Source organism: Harpia harpyja, chromosome 17 (assembly GCF_026419915.1).
Source record: "Harpia harpyja isolate bHarHar1 chromosome 17, bHarHar1 primary haplotype, whole genome shotgun sequence".
Lineage (NCBI taxonomy): Eukaryota > Metazoa > Chordata > Aves > Accipitriformes > Accipitridae > Harpia > Harpia harpyja.
In genome coordinates this window covers 9664605-9690488 of record NC_068956.1, presented here as the reverse complement: position 1 = coordinate 9690488, position 25884 = coordinate 9664605, and the positions used below count along the sequence as shown (strand labels likewise).

General features: G+C 38.9%; 1 protein-coding gene across 1 annotated transcript; it reads left to right on the top strand.

Moving 5' to 3' along the window:
• The first annotated feature begins 296 nt into the window (after positions 1–296).
• CHORDC1 (cysteine and histidine rich domain containing 1) lies at positions 297–19379 on the top strand. Its single transcript, XM_052812597.1, has 11 exons — positions 297–637; positions 6079–6128; positions 8179–8235; positions 8713–8873; positions 9470–9570; positions 10515–10573; positions 11656–11726; positions 11955–12060; positions 13795–13914; positions 14589–14651; positions 15158–19379. The coding sequence occupies exons 1-11, from the start codon at positions 574–576 to the stop codon at positions 15299–15301; spliced, it is 996 nt and encodes a 331-aa protein (XP_052668557.1). The 5' UTR covers positions 297–573; the 3' UTR covers positions 15302–19379.
• The last annotated feature ends 6505 nt before the right edge of the window (positions 19380–25884 follow it).

Sequence of the window (25884 nt, the reverse complement as noted above, 5' to 3'; positions counted from 1 at the left end):
CTTTCTGCTGCGGATGAAGAGCTTTCCAGGGATATTTCAGCCCGGCGCCAGCCTTTGCGCGGGCGGCGAGGCCACAGAGTCGCTCGGGGACGGCAGCGCCCACCCTTCCCGGCGCCATCCCGCCTCCGCCCCGCCTCACCGCGCATGCGCACCCCCACACACGCGTCCGCCTCGTCCGCCTCACCGCGCATGCGCACCGCCCCACGCGCCCAGCTCTCCCGCCTCGCCGTGCGCTCCCGTCTCACCTGCCTCACTGCGCATGCGCGCCGCGGCGGCCCGGCACCCGGCTCCTTCTTCTCCTTCCTCTTCCTCCTCTTCCTCCTCCTCTCGCTCTGGCAGCGGCTCCCGCGCCGGGCGGCGGCGCCTGCGCAGCCGTGGCTGCCCGCTCTCCCCTTCCCCCGAAGCTTCGTGAAGATTCCGGAAGGCTCCGGCCGGCTCTTTCCGCTGAGGGAGCTGACCCGCCTCCGCCCTCCCCGGCGCTGCCCGGCTTCCGCCTGCCGCCCGCCGCTCCGCCGGGCTGCGCTCGCTCTCCCGAGCGGCGGGGCAGGGAGCGCCGCCGGCCGCTCCGCCGCCATGTCCTTGCTCTGCTACAACCGGGGCTGCGGCCAGCGCTTCGACCCCGAAACCAATACGGAGGGTGGGTGAGAGCGGCGGGGAAAGGCGGCGGAGGGGGGAAGCGCGGGCGCGGGGTGCCTCCCTCACTGCCCCCCCCCTCAGCTTTCGGTTTGGGGGGATGTGAGGGAGGGCGTCCCGGAGGGGTTACGAGGGGTCTGCGGTGTGTGTCCGTCCCGCCTTCGCCTGTCTGCTGCTGCAGGGTGCCGGTCCGGGCTCGCTTCTCCCCGCGGGGACTCCTCGTGTTTTCACGCGGTGGTTTCTGTCGCTTGGGGGGCGTGGGGGGGGGGGGCCGCCCGGTGCTGCAGGTTGCTCCGTTACCGGCTTCGCGGCAGCCGGAGCGCGAAACCCGCCCGGGCTGGGGGTTGTTCCCTTCAGTGCGGAACTGCGGGGCTGGCGGTGAGCCTGGCGCTGAGGCTCCCGTGGGATGGAAGAACAGCGGTGTGAGGGAAAAGAGGCGGTACGAAGCAGTTCTGTACGCTGCTGTCGTACGTTCTAAAGGTAGAAACGGGAGGCCTTCAGCAACACGCGTTTTTCTTTTGAGGGCCTCCGTGGGTGTTGCACACATAGCAGTTATCAACTACTTTTTTTTTTTTTAATTATAGTATGTGGACTTGCAGCAGGTAATTAAATTTATCTTATGATACGTGTATGTCTGCTTTGCCAAGTGCTGTAAGCTCTAGCAGCGCTTCCCCTATGTATACTGGGAATCCAGTACCTAGTGAAACATCTTTAAAGCGCTATCGCTTTAAGTTTCATAATTCCATGGAGGCTGCAAAAGGGTGACCTGAGTTTGCGGTAGGCTTGTCCTCAACTGATTTGTGAAGTAGCTCTGTTGGCTGAATTTCTAGAGTGGCCTCTCTGCATTAGCTTAGTTTTTAGCAACCCACAAGATTAGAAGTATGTTCTAACATGTGCGTATTCTGTGATTAAGAACCATGGCATAAAGTGTGTTTATTTTTCTGAGCTAAATATTCCCAAAGAGAGGGGCAGCATTTTGAGTGAGACTCGCTAATGTTAGTAACAGCAAAAGCAGGCACGGTTGTGGAATGCTTCCATTTAGTGATCTATTCCACCACCATCCCCTGCGCCCCTTTGCCCCCAAAGACAAAGCAGGCAGGGGTTTTTAGACTAAAAATTCTTATTGGGGCTTCATGACCTCTACTTGTTACTAAAATAACAGTCTTTGCCATGTGTTCCTGTGTTTGTGATCAAGTTGTAGTAAGCTCGATCTGGTCGGCCTGGCCCTATGCTAACTGTGGTGCTTGGATTGGGGAAAACAACTTCTTGAGATGAAGTTTGCTTCAGTAAGTGACTGGAACACTTACTGGAATTGCTGTCTCCTAGACTAAGCAGTTCTAAAGGTAAACATAGTTATTCACAGACCACTTCAGAAAATCAAGTTTGACGTTTTCTGCGGAAGTAGAGTTATTATAACTTTTGGCATCCCTAAACTTGACAAAGGTCAATGAGATAATTACTACTTAGGCATCTAAATCCACATTTATCTGTGTATGGCTGTCAAGTTCAAATGTTTGTTTGTATTTCAGAACTGTGTTTGGAGTTACCTCAAAAATATTGTGGGGATTAAAGCTAGAACATGTGTTAAACAGACACCAAAATACTTATCCCTTTAAGAAGTTTTGCATTGACATAATCTAATAGTTAAGTTTAGGATAAATATATTATTAGGAAGTTTTCTCAAATGAAGATAGGTAGAAAATAAGGCCTTCTGGCCCCAAAGCAGTTTTGGATCTTTCAGGTTTTTTTGTCTACATTCAGCCTGCGGTATAGATATTCCCATAGTGATGATTGATGTAAGAGGCCGTTAATCTTCTCTTCAGAATCTGATGGCTGAAATAATATATGTATGTATTTTCTGTAGAAACTCTCATTGTTTCCAAAAAATGAGCAAGTGGCAACTGGCTGGCATGGACTGTATGCCTCTTAAAGAGAGGCAGAAAAAACAGCCTGAGGGAAAGCATTAAAGGTATGTCTACACAGTTGTGACTGAGTGCACAGTTATGAATTCGTCTGTGGCATGCCTGGCAAGGTACAAATTTCACATGCATTTGAGATATGTTAACTACTAGTTAATCCATACTGTTAAAGACTTGTGTAGCATCTGATGTAGAAGGTAGAATTTAACCTAAAGTGGTAGTAGGTTTTTAATTTTTTTAAACTTTTTTTTTAACCTGTCAATGACCATATGAACATTTCTAATCCATTTCAAGGCCTGGTCAAATTTTGTGACTAAAACAGTAGTATGAGGTAATACGTGCACACTTTGGCATAGGTTTGAAAGCAGTGCTGCGTAAAGACAGTTGAAAAGATGGTGTGCAAAACCAGCCTGAAATTGTGTATGTTATATGTGTTTGTCTCGGTTTCTTCACTGTACTGCAATGTTTTTTTTCATTTAGGCTATAATTTGGATCTTTCTTAATGTGGTTTAATTTGGTCCATTGCCAGAACAGAAGCACATACTCTTTTGTGTTTGTTTATACCCTTTTACCTTAGATCGAACTTAGTGATGTTGCACCCGCAGGATAAATGTGATCACAGAGCTGATGAAAACTTACTTTATGTATTTCTGAGGTGACGTGAGTGAGAGATGTTGTTGCAAGAAATGATAGCTTAGATTTTTGGAGTCTGTCTGCCCAGAGTCAGTTTTTTTTTAACCTTGTCTGGTCCTCACAGTTCAAACTCTGTTCCTATAAAGTACACCCCGTAATCCTCTGTCTTCCCCACCATTTTCTGTTTCTCAGGCTGAGCCTTTCTTTTCTCTGTGAACTATTTATAAGCTCTTGCTGTACCACGTTTGTCCTGTTTTCTATGGGTTTTTTCCAATGCTGTGAGAAATTCAGTGGAATTAGCTTCCTAGCTTCAGCAACTGCTTGAAGGCATCACCTTCCTCAAGATGCTGCATGAACCTCATCAGGTTTAATGACCTTCCATTGCTTTGGGGCTGTAAAGCATAGCTTACAAAGTGTCGCAGTGTTTCTACAGGGCAGCAGGTTGGTTTGCAAGTTGTATATAGACAGATTTCTCATTTCATCCTCAGGAATTCAACAGGAATTCATTGTAAATACCTCTAAGTTTGGGTGACCAGTAACATTTCGTACTTTGACATTTAACAGAAAGACTAATACAGTGCTTCAGTGAATAAGCAAGGATGTAGCAGGAAGGTAACAGCAAACAGCAGTGTGTGCATTATGAGAGTGGGATTGGTTTGGGTATGAAATCAGCATTAAAAAAAGCAAACCTGAAAATCTGTGGTACTTGCATCTCCAAAAATTATCTGAGGGTGAGAGAAAATGGCTTGCTTTGAAAACCCTTACGTTTTTCCTGGTTAAGGAAAGATATTAACAGCAGTAGAGAGATAACTTGATTTTTTTGCAGAGAAAAACGTAGAATAGCAACCAAAGGCTGGAATCTGAACTCAGACAAATCAGAAATAGAACATGCTCTTAACTGCTCAGGTGACTATCAATGTATCCTAAATTCCCATTTTTCCCCACCTAGCTTGAGATGGGATACTTTTATGGATGTACACTTTACTCAGATAAGAGTTGTTTGACTCGGTGTGAGTGAAAACGAGTTGATGTCTTACTGTCCTCTGGTATGCAAAATAGTCAGACTGCTTAGTGGGCAAGTCCCACTGCCTCTGCTTGAGGCATTGCAGAGTTCCTTGCCTCAGCATCTTCTGTTGTGGAACATGCATGGCCCTCATGAGATAGCAGCAAAGTAGGCTGTCATTTGCTCCATGATATACCTCCTGCAGAGAGGGCTTCAGGGAGCAAGGAAAAAGGATTGGCCTTGGCCAGGTGGACAAATAGACACTTGTCTGTGTCTGACTTGTGAGCTGGAGGATAGCCACCCCTGAGTTAATTGATCATAAGATGGTTTTAGTCTCTAAAAATGTTACCCTGTTTAACAGCACCTCTCTCATTTAACCCACATGCTTGTGAGGGATTAGAAATATTCATTTAAGTCTTCTGATTCAGAAATAAGCTTTGCTGCAAACAGAGCTTAGTTTTACTACCGTGATGCTTGTGATGACATACTTTCATACTTTTAGAAGAGAATAACCTGTATTTTTATTTGATTTAGCAGTGAAGTCCTGGGTTCTTTATGTAAAATACCAACATTTTTTAATTTTCCTCTGAGGTTTACCAGCATTAACTTTTTATCCTGAACCTGCAGGAATTGGCAGAAGTTCATGACTATGCTTCTAAGTCCTGCTAAAGGACCGAATGTCCCAAAATATGTGCCTTTTGAGTTAAGGTGGGGACTGATGTCTTTCAGACTGTATTAGTGCCTTAGACTTAGGCACTGAACATAAAATTAAAGAAAATTATACTAAGCAATATTTCTTAAAAATCTACATATTTATAAAAAATGAAAACAACAAAGTTTGGGGGGATTTTTTTGCCTGTTTAATATCTGGAGGCAGATTACTAAAAGTTATTTATCACTTTTCTCTTTTGCTTCCTATCATGTGTATTGTGATATTTTTCACTTCTGTTTTTTGGAGGCTTATTATAAAATTGTTACTGTTTGGGTCACTTAATTTTAGATGTTTCTAACAACAATAAAAATTTTGCTTTAAAGGCTAAAAGATAATTAGTGTTTCCCATTGCTTTTAGAGTCAGGTCATTAAAATATTATCCATGCAGTACATGTTAAAGAAAAGTTACATAATCAGAGCAATTATAATACACTTGGAAAAAATACATATGTTAAGTAAAAAAGGAACAGTTGCTACATAAAAAGCTGTAATGTTGATAAACATCTATGAATGTAAACAGTTCTGTTAATGGATGTTGTGTTTCAGTGCAGTGTTTGTCCAGAACCTATTAATAATTAATAGTATTGACATGTCTAAGTTGTGTACGTGGAAGACTAGCCTTTGGGTTCAAGTCCTTAAGTGACCTAGGATACTATAAAAATTGAAAAAAAGAACAAGCTAATTATCGTGGATAAAATAATGAACTCAAGATTTGTGTTAAAGAACTTTTTAACAGTGTTTCTAGATAGGTGGCCTTGATCAGATGCAAATAGGTGTATTTGATGCTGTAAACTAGTATTTTATGTCTGTTGGGTGGCCACAGGGCCACCTTTTTACTTCTGCTGAATTACCAGTAAGGACTGATTTTTTGATGAAAACAAGGGATGGTCCATAGAAAGTTAACTTGCGCCATATGGAAGCAGAAGTTCCTCTTAGATGCCTGCTTTCTGGTTTGTGTTATATAATACAGAAGAAAAAAAATCTTGATTATTTATGTTTAATATATGCTCTCAGAACGCTTGTTCTGTGGAGTCTGTATTTTCCTTCATAATTATGTGCACTCGGGGAAGTGGGACAGCTCATGGCATACATGAATTGCAAGTGTGAAATGGTTTTGTGATCAGATGAATAAAGATTCTTGGTATGCTTGAATAGTAATAATAGTAATTTTCTTCTAGATTCATGCACATATCATCCAGGTGTGCCAGTCTTTCATGATGCTCTCAAAGTAAGTATGCAACTATCCTTTTAAGACTTATCTTTTTTTCCATATGTGTAAAACAGTATGCATTTTTTCATTTTTTAATTCCAAATCTTTCAGTGTTACAGAAACTGGTGTTCAGCCTATGATGTTTGAGCAACACCATGAAATTAGAAAAGCACATGTACTCAAATCTGAAGAAGAAATTAAAAACTGTACTTCTATGGTCTAAATGTCATACAAGTCTGTATGATACATGTTTCCTATTGATTGACTTTAGGTGTCTCAACAGTTTAATTAGGTCCTCTGAGTAGGTCTTTGGAGGCATTGAGAGGTGTTATACTCTTTCAGTTAATTAACCTGCTTGGAATTCAAACCAGCTGCTTGTGGTCTTACGTGGCTAGAGCGCTAATGTGTATGTGACATTTGCCTACTGTAAAAAATAATTGTGTTCTGTTAATTGGCCAAATAAGAATGTTGGTTAGGTTGGGACTGGTCACCCATGCCTCTGATGCAGCTGTCCAGGATTCTTGGGCTACATCTTCAGTAGTGAATTAAATATACGTGTGGCTGGTCTCCAGTGTTTAGGCCAACTGCATAGCCCATATTTGTTATATTAAACTGTCTTCCTACTTCAGGATCTGCTGGATGCATCCAAACTGGCTACAGGGAATTATTTGAGACACAACTGCCAAAACAGTACTGGAAATCATTCTAACCATTTAATTGTGTATTGTCAGAAATCTGGTGTCTAGAAATGGAGCCTGGCACTGTTTACTCTGTTAGTAGTAGCCTAAGTGACCTTTCTTAGGACACCAAACTGCTATTTAACTGAGCTTTGGGGCAAGCATTTTTTCTTGGTATTTAGGAACTGCTTCTACTGGTAGTGCATCTCATCCCTGTCCCATAATGTGGTATCTTTTGGGCTCATGGAGGCTTGTGCATATGTGCTGGGTAGCATGCTTTCTGTGAGCTACTGCTCATACTGTAGTACATGACTGGAATCGGCCACCGTTTGCCGCTAGCAAATTGGGACAGATGCTGTTAGATCAAATATGATACAGTTACTTAGACTATGGCAGGTTGTTTTGTACAAAATTATGGTTGTACTCATAACACAGCACATAAAACTTCTACCTAATTATAGAGACAGAAATTATATGGTTACCTCAAAAGCTTGTGTTTACTCCCTTTCTCTTATATACGCACTGTTTTTAAAATGAGTACTACTTTCCCCTCTCTCCTTATCCTATCTCTTAGCCTAATTAAAAAAATCATCACAATTTTGTACGAGCAGTTTTCTTCCTGCTATGAATTCTAGATAATTTAATTGGGCAGGGTGAACCTTTTATCTCCTTGACTGTGGAAATGGTTAATATTTTGAGGATATTTTAGAACCACCTACCTAAACCCCATTGTGTCACACCACTTAAGCTCCCAAAGCTGTCCTGCATTTATTAGTCAAAGTGTTGCCTTTAATAAGGTTCTTCGACTTCTGAGATACATTATTCACAGTGGCAAGATAATTTTCTCTAAAATTGGATTTCTGGTTTATGTAATAAAAAGTGCTCTGGATTGATGTAGTTGGATAGATGGCTATGCAATGCAGATACCTGGCTTTGTGCTGGGAAATAAGCAGCTGAAAGACTTGACTAGTGCTCAAGGAAACAAAAACCCCTCATTGTTTTAGGAAGGGGCCTCTATATTCTGCCACAGGTGAGCCTAGTCTCAGGTATAGTATTTGTTTTGCTTACATGTTACTTTATGAGATAAAGTAATATTTCTGTTTTCTGTTGTACAAAGTTGGCACCTAACTTGTCATGGAAATATTGCCTCAAGTTTACCGAGCTTTCTGATTAAGGCAGCATGAGTGAACTAGAAATGGCAGCTGTAACAGGTTTCTCTGGCTTTTAAAAATGCAAGTGATGATAATATTGTCCAAAGAAGGGAAGAAAATAATCTCTAATCATGACGTGCCACATCTTGTAAAGGAATATAATTAGTCTTTTGCTTTTTATAAGCTGTTGCCAAGTAAGGTAGTCATGCTTGTTTTGTTTTTATTCCAAAATGTTTATAGGGTTGGTCATGTTGTAAGAGAAGAACAACAGACTTTTCTGACTTCTTAAGCATTGTGGTATGTACTCATGATTATTTACAGTTTTTACACTTGTCAAATGACAGTGATAAATATTAAATGGTACGTGTTCTTACATGTTTAAAATTGACATACTTTTGTTACAACTGTCTTAAATCTTGCGTGCACTATTTTCCTTGGTAAAATTTTAAAGTTGAGTCTCATTTTCAAGCTTTAATGGTTATAATTAGTTCTATGAAAGCCTATTTAGACGCTTGTTAACATTGAAGGAAGGTCAATATTTTTTGTTACTTTTCTTGATTACAGGAAGTATGCATTTTTCTTTAACATATGTCCAAATGAAGATATTTTCCACTTCAGTTGTAGGATTTCCTTTGCAGCCAATGTTTAGAGTGGGCTAAAGGAGAAGATGGGGCTGAAGAAATAAATCTAGAAAACTTGTTGCAGTTCTCGATAATTTTTAATCGTAGACACTAACTACACTGCATATCTATAAACATACGCTTTCCACAATAGGGCTGTACAAAGGGTCTCCATAACAGTGAGAAACCTCCTGAGCCTGTTAAACCAGAAGTCAAAACTACCTCTGAACGAAAGGAGCTAGCTGAACTGAAACCCAAATTTCAAGAACACATAATTCAGGCACCAAAACCATTGGAAACAATTAAAAGGCCAAGGTACAGTATATGAAACTAAGTTTTGCCAAATTTGTGATCAGTTGGCCAAGTTAAAGCTCATTTGGTTATTCAGTGTTACAGATTTCATATAGTGTAAAAATTCCCAAATTAACTTTAAAAGAACTTGTGTTTGGTAGCAGTGATGATATTATCATAAGCTTCAAAATGAGATAAAAGAATTCTGGTTAGGACAAGGTAGTACTGGATTTCTCGGCATTTAGCTTCACAGGAAACAAAAATTGCAGTCTCAAGCCTCATAGCTTAGAATGCCACTAGCAGTTGTGTTTAGTGTTTTAAACATTCATCAAAAATAATTTTAGAGTGTTTGTATTTAGATTCCTTGATATCTTTGATTGATTTTTATTGTTGTAGGGTATTTAGGATTTCCTGTTGAAAGCCAAGACTGCCTTCTAAATTTCTAGTCTCTTTTTCCATAAACAGTATGAATTGGCATTTACAAATCTAGTTTGTTTTGTTTGTTGTTGTAAGGGAAGTTGGAAAGGAAGAGACTTATAGCAAGATTAAAAGTTACTACTTTGTCATCTTTTGTAAATTATTTTTCATGAAGCTGACGTGAATACCTGGACTTTTTTTAGCCCAGATGAGCCAATGACAAATTTGCAGCTGAAAGTGTCGGCTTCCTTGAAGCAAGCACTAGATAAACTGAAACTGTCATCAGAAAACGAAGAGAAAAAAGGTAAGGGTATAGGGAGGTTAAGTAGGTATATGATGCTAATTGTCACACAAATAAATGAAATACTGTTGTTCCTGAAGTGATTATTTCATGTAATTATGTTCTTGTTGTTAATAATCTGGGAAATACCTTCCAGTCTAGGGAATGATAATCAAAATTTGAACAATGTGGAGCCTTGGGTGTTAGGAGCAATACCGTTGCCATTAAAATTACTTGAACTGCCTGTTTTGTAAGATTTCCTGGTTAGAATGGACATAATGGGAACGTCCGTTTCTGAATATATGACCAAAAGAGTTCCCAAGAAATGAACTCTATTCCTATGTTACTGCAAACACGATGTCATATAAAGCCTTTTGTAAACTGGTGAAATTCCTCTGAAGACTAGTTGGTGCTCTGTCGTCTGTTTTTCCTGGTTTTTTTCTTCCCTCAGTTTATTCGGAATTTGGTTCCAGAACTACACTGCTCCTTAAGAAACACTTTCTAATTTCAACCTACATTTGTGGCTATTTTATACACTTTTGTTCTTGTGCCAGAACTGTCATTTAGCTCTTCTTTCTACTTGGTCTCCAAATTCTTTTCTTGTGTGTATTTATAGACAGCAGTTGGAACTTTTACATTCTTAGTTTTACAAAACCAAACGAGTGATTGTTCTCTTCCCCTATGATTGTAATAATCTTCATCAATTTTTTTTTTTTGCGCCATTTAAAACAGTGTAAAGGTATAGAACCTAGAATCTGATGCATAGGTAATACAACTTTTGGAATGTTTGTGTAATTTCTGTTTCTTTGTACCTTTCTGGCAGACTTCAGTGCCAGGCAGAAAATAGACAGCTTGAGAGGTTTTTTTCTAATCTACTCCTTAACTCATTTTAATTCTTAATAAAAGCAAAACGTTTAGTACATTATACAATTCAGTTGCTATTTTCTATAATATGATTCTGTTTACAGAGGAAGACAGTGATGAAATCAAGATTGGGACAGCATGTAAAAATGCAGGCTGTTCAAAAGTAAGTGGTTCAGTTCCACTCTTAAACCCAGCTGCTAAACTATAAAGTGCACAGTTTTGTTTTCCTTTCTTGGGTGTTTCTTCATGTGCTACAAATTGATTTGGAAATGGCTCAAAGTCCACCAGACTTAATGAATGCACATGTGATAACACACTTTAGTATGGACAAATGTGGGCTGTTTTGTACTGTGCATGCAGTAAGCCTAAGATTACTTTTTTTTTTTTTAACCCTGGCCTGAACTTCTAAGTAGTAAGCTTGCCAAACCCATGATACTGACATGTTTCAACTTAAAATGTTAAATATAATGTTGCTGAGAGGTGGCTTAACTGATAACACTTGAATTGCTCTTGATGACCCGTGTATAGGTCAGAAGCATCTACAGATCTTACGATTTAATGCTTCCTGCCGGAAGAATCCACAAAGAAAATGTTTTAACACTTCTAGCATCAAAAGTAGTCTTTACGTTACATAGTCATTTAAACTGAAAGTTTTTTACACTGACACCCTTGTGTTGTCCAGAATGGGACAGTAGAATTTAAATAAGTATTTCACTGGACATCTGACACATTTTGCATTTTCTACTGAAACTCTGGGGCGAGGAGAACTTAGAGCAGTCTCTTGTTTGTGTTAGGAAGAACTGATCTGATATTCAGCGACAGAGTTGTATATTGTTTAATTTATTTCCTTTTGAGAATCCATGTGTTTTATGAATGATAAATTTAATTTTAATTTATTTTCCAGTTAAGTACTTGTTTTCTCTGAATATTCAGAGTATTTTTAAAGATGGATGTCTCTGAATATCTGAAGTGACCTTTATGAGCATAGGTGATGTCACCATTGATGTACGCCATTGAACTAATACAAAGTATAGCTTGTTAGAAGGAGTGCCAGGGAACCATCTGTGAATGAAGGCTGAATGGTTACTTTGAAAAGCTAGGGCAAGCCATTAGATCTAGATTATTCACTCAAAAGCTTTGTAGTGCTTTGTTCAACGTTTCTGTTGTGGGTTGTGTTTTGTTTTGTTTTTTCCTTTGGTCCATGTCCTGCAATAGTAATACACTTTAAATGCTTTGTTTTACTAGACCTACGAAGGACCACAGAGCACAGAAGAAGTATGTATATACCATTCTGGTGTACCTATATTCCATGAAGGGTTAGTATTCAGTTAACTTTAATTTTTTTTTTAATTAGTCTGTTATGTGTTCCTGCTGTCTTTGTAGATGTTGCCTTGTTTTCATTCTGTATTTCTTCAGGCAAAAATAGCAATGCTTGAAGAGGGTATACTAAATTAACAGTAATATTGCATAAAGGAAAGATCTTAAGTATTCACAGTAAATAGGGTCCTAAATATTGTTTGTTAATTGCTTTGCAAACTTTCAAGGATGAAGTATTGGAGCTGTTGTAAAAGAAAAACATCTGACTTCAATACATTTTTAGCTCAAGAAGGCTGCACAACAGGAACACACGTATGGACTAAAAAGGATGCGGTAAGTAGCATTAACATTGCATTCTGTAGCTGGCCATTCTGAATTTTGAATACTGAAACGTAGTTAGTAGCTTGTTTGAGTTATTACTGTAGTTGAGCTGTTACAGATCATTACCTCTGAAATAATATGGAGGATATTATGCACAGTATACACAGAAATGGAGTTTGAAGTAATCTGTGGTAGAAGTATACTCGTAAGGGAGTACAACCTTTCTTTTTAGTGATACGTATAGTATCACTATTTTACAGCAAGAGTGGTTTTGGCAAATTAAGAAAAAAAAAAAATAGCAGTCGTTTCTGCTTTGTTAGTTAAAGTCTATAGTATTTCATATAGAATATATTCCATATGTAAGACTTTAAAATAAGATTATTAGAAGTCTTTCCTCTCCCAAAGACCATGAAGAGAGCAGCCATACATGTTCTGTAGTAAAATAACTGTACTTCCAGTTTCATTCAGAATAGTTGAGTTGTTGTTTAGGTGGGGATGGCAGGACGGATAAGGTCAATGAGGTTCCATGGGTGGGGGGCGGGGATAGAAGGGTCTCTTTCTGTCTAATTTGGATTCTATTTACACTTCTGAATATTTTTCTGGTCTGAATCTGATTGAGTGTTTTGGTTTGGCTACCAGTATAACAAATACAGAGAGAGCATCTGTTTAGTTTGTAGGTATTTCATTGCAATGTTGGGAACAAACTGCAGAATTACAAGGTGAAAAATACTCCCATTCAAGGTTTAGACAGATTCTTAGAGAATGTTACAGAATGTAATAATGGAACTGAACACTTACTTCAAAAACATTAGCTGGTCACACATTGGATGCAGGTGAACACAAAATTCTTGTTATGAATACATTGTCTATTGCTGAGGCAAAATGAGTTTGACACTGCAAGCATCAGTAACATTTAACAGAAGAAAATAAGGGTGTATTATAGAAAGTGTAGTTCTGTTACCTCATTCTACAACAATTACTTCACATGTCCTTTACTTCCTTTAAGTCATCGAGTTGCTGCTTGTGTTGAAGATTTACGTTTGTGTTTAAGAATTATTTTCAAATACAGAAAGGAGGGATTAAAAAAAAAAAAAGCTGAAGTTGTGAGCCTAAAGCAGGAGAGTGTTCTTGTAAAGAATTCACCCAGATGTTAAGAAACTGTGTGTATATTAAATAGGTATATATTGAGATAATGGGCTTCTAGCTAACAGGGTTTTTTTTACTTTACCTTTTTGTTATTTGGGGTTTTTTTCACTGTTTATTTTTCCTGCATCAGGGAACAGAGGGTAATATTCAATAATTTTTTGCAGTAGTATGTAAGTTTCTTGGAGTCATGGCTTCTTTTTCTTTGTTCAGTTCCTTTCTGCAACCTGCTGGACAACTGTAGTCTTGGAAAGGAAGTTAATCCAACATGTAACCTTTTTTTTTTTTTTTTGTTGGTTGGTTGGGGTTGCTTTTTAGGGTTTTTTTTTTTCTATCACAATGTCCTGGTTTCTTACTGTAGTCTCTGTCATAAGCATTGGTTTTCTTGCTTCTAATGTTTGTCGGGGACCAGTAGCTGAAATACTGAGTAAAAAGAGATGTAAGTGGAGTCTTTCAGTCTCCTGTGAACATGAAATATAGTCCTTTATTAGCTATGCTTATTGGCTGTTAAAATAGTCCTGGGCTTTTATCCTGATTAGTCTTGTAAAAATACTCCTGAATGCAATTTTAAGTCTTTTTTTCTGTACCTTTTTCCTTATATAGGGTAAGAAAGTAGTCCCATGCAGGCATGATTGGCACCAGACTGGAGGAGAAGTGACTATTTCTGTGTATGCTAAAAACTCTGTTCCTGATCTGAGCTATGTAGAAGCAAATAGCACAATGGTGAGTATCTACCTTAAGATGTAATTTTTTTTAATTCTTACAGCAGCTTGAAGTTAGGAAAATCTGGCTTCTACTTTATTTACAAGGCAGAGGTAGCGTAAGAATCTTTTTTGAGAAACAACTCTTTCTTGGCATTTGTGTTTGTTCAAGTACGTATAGCTTCCCCACCACCCCCACCCCCCCCCCCCCTTCTGTTTGGACATCTGTACTTTAAAGTTGGGGGTTTTTTAAAAGCTGCAATATAATATGTCCAAAAAAAATCTTTAATTTGACTTCTGCAATTAAAACCTGAGTGTGATGGATTTGCATCACCATGTGTGTAAATAATTATGGATTCATAATTTAATTGTGTTTGGCTTAATGTAGTTTGATATCATTCTTCACAGTATGCAGTTTCACAGCTATTAATATTAAACAAGTGTTAAAATGCTTCTCTAATTTCTTAATCATGCATTTAGAGAAAATGATGCTTCCAGGATGTATATATGGCCACTATTGACTATGATACTGTATCAGAATCTGTTAGAACAGATTTTCAATTCTATGTCTGAGGGACAATTTGATCATTTTGCTCAGTGATCTGAGTCCTAATGTCAAGTATATTTAAGCAAAATATATCACATGTCAAATGTTTTATTAGCCTGACAAAATTTTCTGTTGTTTTTCCTGTTAAGTTAAATATCCATATTGTATTCGAAGGAGAAAAGGAATTTCATCGCAGTGTGAAATTATGGGGAGTAAGTATAAGAATTTTTCTATTAAAAAAACCAAACACCAAAACACAAACCCTCAGCTTCCTTTTTCAAAACAGTTTGTTTTTCCTCATTACTCTGCTTATTAAGAGAAATTCAGTTGCATATCATTCAATACTTACATTTAAATCTGAATCTAATGCCCCAAGTGATCAGGTATGACATCATAGTTGACCCTACTTTGAGCAGAAGGTGACCTTCTGGGGTCCTTTCTGATCTCAACACCATGATAGTGGTGTTGCAGAACAGCCTTGACACTATGTAGTTGCGTGCTTATGGATGTGTTAGACCCAACATATATGTTATATATGCATAGGCATATGTTCATAGCTTGGCGATGGGAGAGGGGTGACTTTTCTAGATAACAGGGAATTCCGTCTACCTAAACATCTTCTGAAATTCAGTGATAAGGTACTCTTCCTAACTTAATTCCCAAATATCTTGCAGTCTGTTTCTTAAATTGAAGTGTGAAATATGTTTTTCCGTTCTAGGTAATCGATGTAAAGAGGAGTTATGTGAACATGACGGCTACAAAGATAGAGCTTACTATGAGAAAAGCAGAGCCACTATTATGGGCAAGTCTCGAATTACCGGTATCCAACACACAGCAAAAAAAAGAGAATTCAGATCAATAATGATTCCAAGAGACAAATTATTTCCCATTATGAAGTGGTGACTTGCTACTGTAATCAAATATTTAACTTTTATATAGATTTTTTTTTTATGCTAGATCATATGTTCCATTCTACAAAGAAATTTGACGCACAGTAAACGGGGGTGTAAACTTGAAGGGTAATAGCTATTTCTGCTCTTGCTCCCATGAGTATATTTATTCTAGTTGGAGTGTCTCCATGGGGATTTAGAGTAAAAGAGCTATTGCCCTTTGCTTACAACCTTACCTGCCATGCACTGACTATCCAAATAGATGTGTTCTCAGTCCGCTGTGTGTGTTAATTTTTCAAATGTTTGGTTTAGACTGGATCTACTGGGTAGCACATGTTAAATTCAGCACTGTTCATTATAAAGCATACAGTAATACAGGTACAAAAATCTGAGGTTACGAAGTGATTAGCATGCAATTCTACATCAAGAATAAAAGGGTGCATAAACATAAATAGGAAAGAACACTTGTAGACTTGCATTTTTGTCTTCTGAAACTGAGGTTTGTTTCAATACCTGTTGGCTGTGAAGGGATGGAATAAACGGTATTTTCCTAAGGATTTCAATACTTGCTGACTCTTTTGCTGTCTTTCATGTATAAAAGCAGGAGATCAGATTAAAATAAAAGAAAAGCTGGCAAGAGGGGATTTTTTTTTTTTTTTTAGTCATGTACCTTTGGTATTTGAATTGTTAAATATAAAAGTGAATGGACTGTGAAACAGCTGAATAACTTAGCATACAAACAGCAGACTATTGTAAAATTACCAAGGTGTTGTATATATTTGACAGTCTTTAGAATGTATATTCTGTCCTATTCTACAACATTCAGAATTATGAATCTTTTTTCAGAGTAGGTGGATATGTGTAGTAGGAGAAGCCAGTACACACTGTAGGTGTCTCAGGGAAAATTATTTCCATGTAGAGATGCATAGCTTTTGTTTCTGAGGGTGGTAATCTAAGAACTAAATTTATCTACAGGACAAATCTTAGAAGAAACAAACAACAACAAGCTTTAAAATGTCTGTCTCAAGTCATAATTATACCTTTTGAATTAAAATATTTTAAAAATACTTCTTTTGAACAAGATAAGCAAAACACTGTAATTAGAAATCAAGACCTTATTTTTGTTTTCAGTTCCCCATCAGCAAAGATTTGTGGCTGAAAACAGGATAGTTTTAAAGACGAGACTTTTACCCAAGCAGCAATACATGCAGTAATGTTGCTTTCTCTTTCTGCTTGAAATAGTTTCTTAATTTTGGGTTGCAGCTGAAAGAAAAACAATGTTTTTGTATACAAGTCATGTAAAATGTACACCATTACTTATTGTGCCAAAACTTGTATATGTAAACAGGCAGTCCTGTGGACTGTTGAAATGTGTGGATGCTCATCTACCTACCTTGGCAGACCTGGAGTAATGCCAAGAAAACACAGAACGTAGTAAAGGCATTCTGAAGTTAAATATGGATTTCTAATAATAATACTGTTTTCCAGCTGGTATAATTTGACTTGAGCTCAGAGTTCTGTCTCTAGCAGTACTTGAAATCCTACTTCATGCTTAAAGTTGTAGGAAATACATTACCAAAGAAACCATCCCTAAACACCAAGAAAATAACAGCAGTGCTGCATATATGAAACTTGTTTTGGTGCTTTTTTACCTTCAAGATCCTGTTTCCTCATTGACTTGGAGGGAGTGTGGTTGCTTACTCCCTTGGGCCCCTATTAAAAGTTCTAGCTCTAATTTCTGCTTAAAAGATTCTGTTAACCTCTAATAATGCTGCTGTTTTTTTGTGTTGGGGGGGGGGTTGGTTTTTTGTTTGTTTGTTTTTAGAAATTTGAACATGCCAGGTTCTGTAAGGTTATAGGGTACAAAAATGTTTGCCTGCAAATGGTCCTTCAAAAGTTGAACAGATGTTCCCTGATGTGTACTGAACCAACAAGTGGAGCTCTTATTAGTATAATACTGAGAACAATCACTTCAGTGAATGAAAAATTCTAGATAGCTGTAGCTACTAGCGTGCCACGTGTTTTTGTATGCAGAATTCTGAATTTGGACAGCAAAATGAGCAGTGTTTAAATCCCAGGATAGAATTCTTATTTAACAAGCAAGTTCAAACATGTGTCTATCCATATGGATATATATACCGTAAATATCTTGCATCTTCCACATTTTTTTAACGTATTTTCAATTTATTTGCATCCTTACATGCAGTAGGTTTACATCATGTAAAACCCATTTTAAAGAACTACAGGGGAAATGGAATTTTTGGGGAAAACAATTTCTGTTTTTAAGCAAGTTGTATTCTCCCTTAGTATACTAAATGCTATATGGAGAGAAATGAGGGTGAATGGCCCTTCTGCTGTTAATGCTGCAGGCTTTGGGACCCCATAACTATTTCTTAGACTCTTTCAAACTATGTCCTGCTGGTAGCTGAGTCAACTTGGCCATGAGTAAAAGAAAGCTCCTGTAAACATGGTCCTCAGTTTTGCTTCTTTTTATTCATTCTTCCTACTCTTTTCTTGTTCATACTTTCAGCACAAAATTAAAGATAATTCAGGAGTTCCGTAATGACTTTCCCCATCAGTGGCAATGAAACTGCTTTTAAAATTCACCTGTTTAAAAAAGCAAGCAAACAAAAAAAAAACCACAAGCCAACCTGCTTTGATCAGGCAAGAAGGTATAGGTTTTACAAATAATAGCCTCATTTTCTATGGCCTGTGATGTTTTTCAAAATAAAAGGATAAACTTTCAGAGGCTGCTATAAGTCTCGTTTAACTGCATTAATTCTTAGCAGCTTTTTATAACTATATGTCTGCATCATCAAGCTGCAAAAGCTGTATCACCTACTGAGTTTGAGTGTTTTGAGCAGTTGCTCAGAACAGGCTCCAACACACCAATGTTTGATCCTGGTATTTCATGAAATGGCATCTTGACATAGGTAGTGGTACCTGACACTTCAATGGAATATTGGATTGGCTGAAACTTTTATTAGTAGATGTGGAGAGAAGGTGAAACCAACTGTAGTGTACCAAACCAATCAGTACTTCCTCAAAATCAAGATCTAACTAAGTGATTTTTGATCGCATAGGCTTTCACCTGTCTCAGTGAAACTAAATTGCAAACAAGTACGTACTGGAATACTTGCTGTCAAATTTACCCTTTTTTTCATGTTTTCAGAAGTTGTGCTGTATTTAACAAGTTGGTTAACTTGATACAGTCCAGCTATATTTTTATAATTGATGAGTCTTTAAAAGCTGCAGTGTGTTTCAGTATGGGTTTACATGTTACATGTGTAGACAGTGTATTACATGTCTCAGAACTGACTGTCTAGGTCCATATAAAACTTGTCCTTCACAATCGCTTTTTAATATGAAAAATTGCATGGTTATACAAGTTTGTGACAGAAATCTTAATCTTTTCCCTCATGTATAAGCCCATTTTCCTACCTAGCATTACATATTATATCTGTAACAACATTTCTTGGAGGAGTTGGAATTTATTTTTAATGTTAATGTACTGTTAAGCCCTGGGCTGTTCAGCTGCTCTGACTCTTTAACATTTTACATGGCACTGATGTAACTTGACAAAAAAATCTTCCATCATATGATCTTCTGGAACATCTACGTTATCAAGTCACCATTTCAGTAGTTTAGGGATTAGTTTTACTAGGAATTTTGCCTCAAAAAAAAATCTACTTATTCTATATAATGATGCATTTTTTGCTTGCATTCTTTAAACATGGCATGAGTATTGGTTAAATACTGTACCTGTTAATCATTGGTCTTTCCCAATTGCTACTAAAATTTTTTTATCTCTGTTCAGGAACGAGATCCTTTTTAAAGTAATGAGTTATGTGTCTGGAACACTTTTTAAAGGTGGTAATAATTTTGCCATTATGAGTCTTGAATTACAGTTGAAGGGGGGAGATGTCTTTTTGCATGGTTGTTTGATTCTGCACATTCATAAAACTTGTATGCAGAAATGAATCTCATGTCTTCATGCTCTAGTTTTTTTCTAAATGTATTCAATAAAATTCTTATTACATGCTGGTTGCATTTGGGGTTTTTTTTACTTCTTTTGTTATGGGAGAGAACTTCCCTTTGGATTTGCAACATGGTTGTTGAAATAAAATGTAAGCGGACATTTTACACAGGTCAAGTTATATATGAGGGAAACTGTGTGGCAAAGGGTTTTTTTCCCCCACCCCTTGGATTCTTTCATTGCCTGTTGCTTTCTAACATCAACCACCCAGTCAAGATACATAAGTTTTGCAGCAATTTGAGTAAGTGTGGCTACTCAGATGGGAGCCTGTCTCATTCACGGAAATTGTTCTGTCCAAGAATTTTTAGCTGTCACAAACTTACTGGAACTGGAATAATTCAAAATACAATGTTTGGGTTGTTTCTAAGAATGCTGAAGGTGGTATAGCTCTGCTGCTTTTTTCCTAGTTTCTTGGTTTCTTGGAAAAAGGAAGAAGATACCTGTCAAAACCTCTGGCATTCTCATAATGGGAGAGAAAAAGGATTCACTTCTTGGGGCTTGAAATTTTCTGTGGTAATAAAAACTTGGTGTTTTCTCAAAGTTTGGGTAAGTGTTTTAACCAAAGATAACCCAAATACTGCCACAGACATAAACTAATCCACAGTTACTGTGCCAAATGATTGTTAGTCAAGCAAATTAAGTTTCTCCCAAGTTTGTCTGCAGAATGAAGGGTAGGTGTTGGGGAGATAGGGTGTTAGTGGTAAGGAGGGTGGGCAGGCACAGAGTACGGTCCTTAAGACTTCTCTGTAGGCAGCAGAGATTTCAACCCATGTTCATAAAGTCAACGTTTTTCTGTTCCAACTTCTGAACATTTTGTTTCCTATCACGATGTTGGCATGAACAGGAATGAACTACTGAACATGACTGCTGTCAGCTACGCATCTGTAGTCAGTCCTATGAGCCTAGAAGGAAAGGGGCTGTAGGAACAGGTACCTGTAATCTGGAGGTACGTGAAACGCATCAACGTGGTTTTTTTTAGCTTCATTATTCAACCTATATGATGACTGATTCTGGCTGTCCAGAAAGTGTGCAGATTTGTTTGCAGCCAGTGCGCTTCTGTGTGAGAAGGAAGCATCCTCTTGAATAAAACATTTTTGTTACCTACTAGAAACAAGTATTTGAAAAATTAGTTCCTTGTTAAGTATTAATAAAAGCTGCATTGCAACAAAAGTCATTCAAAGCTAGCTGGAGGCAGAGCTGTTACCTTACAACTATCTATGAAATATTTTTAGTCCAGAAACCTTGTTCTCTGAAATGTGTTTTAAATTTATGATACTGATACTGCCATATTACTGCTGAATTCTATGCTTGGGAGGAAAACTAACCTAATGTGCTTCTGGCCTAATATGCTTGACCTAATTTGTTCTTTATTGAAAATCAGACTCATGTACAAGAGGCAGAGTTGATGCTGTGCGCTTCTAGACCCCAAGGGACTTAATTTTTTTTTTTTTTAAAGGGATGCCTTGTAATTCAAGTTACATTGTCGTATACATAAACATTAACCCAAACTTCTGTCTGCCTTCATCTGCGAAAGCAGTTAACATTTGAAGTGTCTACTTGTGAACAAAACCTACAACAAAAGCATTCAGTTCAGAATTATTCTTTAATTGTAGCTCTGCAAATCGGAAGGCTGTCAGCACTTCTGTTACAAAATTTTTACTTCAGTGGATTTATAACTTAAATGGGATGCTTATGCTTTCCAAGAACAGTTAACAGCTGTAAAGAAGGTAAAGCTGGTAAAATGAATGGAGGATATTAAAATGTAGTTGAAAATAATTTTTTTAAGAGAGGTTTTCACATGTTTATGGAAAAAATGAAGTAGTTCATAGAAGACGTGCTAAGACTGAAGGTTAATACAAAGCAACAACTCTGTGAATGAGCCAAAGCACTGAAACTTTTCAAATCAGTGTTCTATAATTTTTTTTCCGTATCGTTATAAAGGTTCACGTTGTTGCTATGTGCTCTGTGAGCACAGTGGCATTGTTCAGCATTTCTTCTTTCGCTGTTATTTCTTCTCAACAATATTTTGCTTTAGAGTGCAGACAGTTAAGTTTATCGCATTTATTATTGAACCATTATATTGATGCACATTGCCTGAAGACCCTGGTGTGGTTGGGACTTGTACAATGAAAAGTGGCTAAAAACTTCAGCGTGGTTGAGTGGCAGTACCAAAACCTGCAGTGCACAATTCTTAAGCTAAAGCATGTGCCATTTTAATGAGTTTTTGCATTTCACAGTTTTATTATACAATGCACATATGTTTTATCTGAAACTGTCCCACAGGGGTACTTCAGTAAACATAACTTTTCAGGGGTATATTGCAATCTGTAGTGTTGTACCTTCTCATTTTCCCTCCATACGTTGTAGGTATTCACTGAAATTGTAAGTACAGTTGTCTGCAGAATGAGCAGTAGCTGTGAGAGAGCTGATAGCTTTTGCCAGAGCTTCTCCATAGTCTGGTAATTATGGTTTAGTACAAAACAGAGTATAATACTGCCTGAGAGGCACGTGCTGAGTGCTGCAGTTACACTCTGACTCCTATATAAATATCTAGTCCTCAGGCACGTTATCATTTATCAGACTGCAGATGACAAGAATGATATTTGCCAAACCAAAGTCCAATCAGGCTGAATTAGGTGAACTGGGGTGGTTTGAAAATGTAGAGAGACAAGCTAGGCCCGTTTCATCCATTTCTCAGATTTGCCAGGACTAGGTACTAAGTACGGATACGACTATATGTAAGTAGCTGTCCTTAATGGTTCTTCTTTCAAAAACTTGGGATCTCCCCCAAGTAGTCCCCGAGTGCCGATATCTGCTGACAGCTGGATAAATACAGCACTGCCACAGCTAGCAGCAGGGCACAAGCTTTGTTCCAGCCCTGCAGCGTCTCGGGACTTGCCAGGCTTGCGTTGTCTGAACTTCTCTTCGCCTGCCTGCAGCTTTGTGGTAGCTTGTTTGGCTGTTAGAAGTTTTCTCATAACCAGGTGGCTATTGCCTTACTTGTTTCACCGTTGTTTCTCCTTTTATAGTTATGTGGTATAACCCTACTTTTTATACAGATACTAGTGACAAGCAGTTTTTCTGTGTAGAACAACATATTTATGATTCTAGCATCACGTTGCAGGGGAATACAAGCCTCATAGAAGCGGGGGCCTTGACAGCTGAGGTATGGCATGTGGTGTAGAGGACCGTGGGCATGGGACAACTAGAGCAGGGGCACAGGATGATACTGGAGACCCCAGGAAGATAAACAGCTCATAATCATTTTAACTGCTTCGTTATCGAAAGGTTTGTCTGTAATAGTATGCTTTGTTTTTTCTTTTTCTGTAATAAATAGCGACTAAATATTCTTTGATCACACAGTTACGATTTCAAGTATACTAACAGTGAACTTGCCTTTACTTACAAAGTGTGTTTCTTTCTGCCCGTAATAAGACAGGCAGGATCCTTGTGTTTACTCCCCTGCTGTGGCAGTGGGTGACGCCACGCAAGTGCCCACACTTGTGCAAGGGCAGGTGCCAGGATAATTCTGTCTGAGCTGCGGCTGAAGATGGAGCTTCAGTGCAGGCAGGAGGTGCCAGGGCATGCCGGCTCGGGTGGGAAGAGTACGGAAACACGGCTTGGGAGGCGGAGAGAGCTGAGGAAGCAAAAGCAGTGCTTCAGGAGGGGGTGTTGGTTCCAGGAATATCTGAAGGGATGAGTGATCTCAGCGGGAGCTAAACCTTTCAGTGTTCAGTGTTCGCAGCTGACCGTGTTTCCCGGCCTGACGTCCTGCTGCTTATGGGTTACAAAAGGGTGTGTTGTCACAACAGTCACTGTGTCCGGCAGCCGTGGATTGAGTTTCCTGCTAAAAATGCAGCCGAGTTTGGAGGTGAGTGGATGGCAGCATCAGGAATGCGTCAGCAGCTTACTGTCAGCAAGCTAGCAAAGCACATCTGAGGAAGGTGCCATGTAAACACAGCAAGTCTATTCTTATCTGATAACCTCCTGTGAAATGCTTTTCCCATTATCGCCTCTCCTGTTCTTTCCCTTTATGGAAGGTTGTAAAGTGTTTGCACTTTACTTGAACCAGGTCCAGCCCCTCCTGCATGAGGCGCCTAACAAACCAGTCCTCCTCCTCCATTCTTTGACCCCCCCAAGCCCATCCAGAAAATGGATGTGCCTTACAGGTTGGGTCGAAGAAGAGCTCATAGATTTTCTTGGATGAGGAAGATGATGTTTAAAGGTGTAGGATCCATCAGGACAAAAACTGTGTTGACACTGACAGGAGCTGCCTTGACTTCACAGATTATAACTGGCACAAGCGAGTACAGAAGCAATCCATGGGACAGACAGCTCCTAAACCATTTAGGCTTTCTAAGTTCCTCCTGCTGACAGTGATTAACAGAAGGAACTGCTGAATTTGACTAAGAGCTCAACTCTAATACACCACAGACTTGCAGCTAAACTACAGGGTAGAACGGTAGCCAGTCTTGCTTTACTGGAGCTACTTGTAGGCTCCGTGGTGTAATGGAAACAGTCTTTTGCCTTAAAAAAGCCTGCTCACTAAATTCAGCTCCTACTGGTTTCTCTAGGGACAATTTCTGTGTAGCAGGTGTTGCTCAGTGAGGAATGCAGCACTTTGGTTCAACTTGGAAGAGAATGGCATAGCAGAAGCAAGATTTCTGTATTTCATTTAATTAGTGTTGTCTTCTTTGCTTTGCCGTAGGGAAGTCCATGATGTTCACCATCATTCAGCTCTCTTAATGGCTCTCTCAACTGTACATTAAAAATCCCATGAATGAAAATAGAGGAATTTAGAGTAAGAGAAAAAACGGTCCATGCTGCGTATATCTTACTCCTACCAGCTGCAGGGAGGAGGTCCCCAGCTGCTTTTGATGCTGTGTCACCTGGACATTCCAGCTCTGCCTCCTTGGGGGTTTCTACAGCATTGCCTGGGAGGTGCAGAAAGTCTTCAGTGACTTTCAGACCCAGTCAGAATCTTCCAGAACCTCATCCTGCTGCTGTTTTCCTTAGGAGTAATGTGGGGTCACTGCAGTAGCTCTTCTCTGCAGATGCTGCACAGCACCTCTTACCCTCTGAATGACACCACTGCAGGATAAACTATTTCTGCTCTCAAGCAATTTTGGTTATTTTAAAAGACCCGTGATTGACATATTTAATCATTATCTTGGTTTAAAGCAGAGAACAAGCAACCTCTTAAAGATATATTTATTAATTTTCATGGGTTTCAACCAAGCGCACACAAAGAGAGGACCACCGGCAGCACTTAAGGGGCTGTCTATTCAGCAGAAAGCACTACAATGAGAGAGTGCAAAGTGCTGTCTTTCCCAATAATGTCTCTATGGCAAATGCTTAAAGCAAAGAATGAAGCAGGTAGGTTTTAATCCCTTCATGCATACCTATGCTTTAATTCCCAAGTGCTTTAGGGCCTTCTGAATGAAAGGTGCATCTGGATCATTAGGCATGAGCGCTCCTTTCATGCGTCTGATCCTTTTTTAACCCATTTCACCTTTCACAAGCTCCTGTAGCAATGAGCTTCACCCGATAATCCCATGTAGTGTGAGTAATCCCTTTGTTTTAAACCTGCTGCCCGGTATTTCATTAGGCAGGATGGACAGGAACAGCAATAGTTCCTCCACACAAGGAAAGCGTTTTGGGTCACTGAGGGCTGCTGGCCAGGTGTTCAGGTCATCTTCTCTTGCAAAATACTACACAGTCTGTAGAGTTCACATTCGCTTGGCTCTTATGAACATGCAGAGATTATTTTATAGGTTATCTATAAAAGAAGGACAGAATAATAGAAATCGAGTCTCTGGAAAAGTCAGCGTACAGCACCTGTACTGATTGTGATCATCTGCTTAATGGGCTGATTGACTGCTTTAGGACCTTTCTCTTGCAGTGTCTTTTTTAGATCAACTGAAGCAGTTTAAAAGTTTGACCTGGACTTGACAAATTACTTTGGCATAACAAAAAAACTAGCCGAATCCAAATGTCCTGTTCTTACATCTGAACTGTACAGTTACTGAGAAGATTTATGAAACTTCTGCAGCTGGTGTACTTGTACTTCAGTCATCAGGATACCGGGATAGGGAAATTTTAATTTCATTGGTCCACAAAGGCAGTCCCCTGATACGTGAGTCAACTTTGGGAAGGGTTGCTAAATTACAGGGTGTTGAGAGAAACACTTAATCCCAAACTCTTAATCTTCAAAGGTTTTGAATTAGTTTGAGTTTTTATTAAGCTTAAGATCTGCAGAGCTTTTTTTGAGATGGTTCTATTTCTATTTATTGATTGAAAACCACACCAGAATAACTATTTTAAATTACTACCAATTTTGGTGCAAATGCAAGAGTGTTGTAACTGGATTGTGTTTATTGCTTACTCAGTGGAGAACGGAGCATGTAGGTTATCCCCGCTTTCCAGCCATCACTAAATTGACCAAGTGTTATAGCTTCCTTTCCAAAGCCAAGCCAAAGGTATTTCAACCATAACAGAATCTGAAATAAACTTCCTGGC

Coding starts and splice junctions, on each gene's coding strand:
- CHORDC1 (XM_052812597.1), top strand. CDS start 574: ATGTCCTTGCTCTGCTACAACCGGGGCTGCGGCCAGCGCTTCGACCCC. Junction 11,727..11,954: donor GTACCTATATTCCATGAAGG/GTTAGTATTCAG, acceptor CAAACTTTCAAG/GATGAAGTATTGGAGCTGTT. Junction 13,915..14,588: donor TAGAAGCAAATAGCACAATG/GTGAGTATCTAC, acceptor TTTCCTGTTAAG/TTAAATATCCATATTGTATT.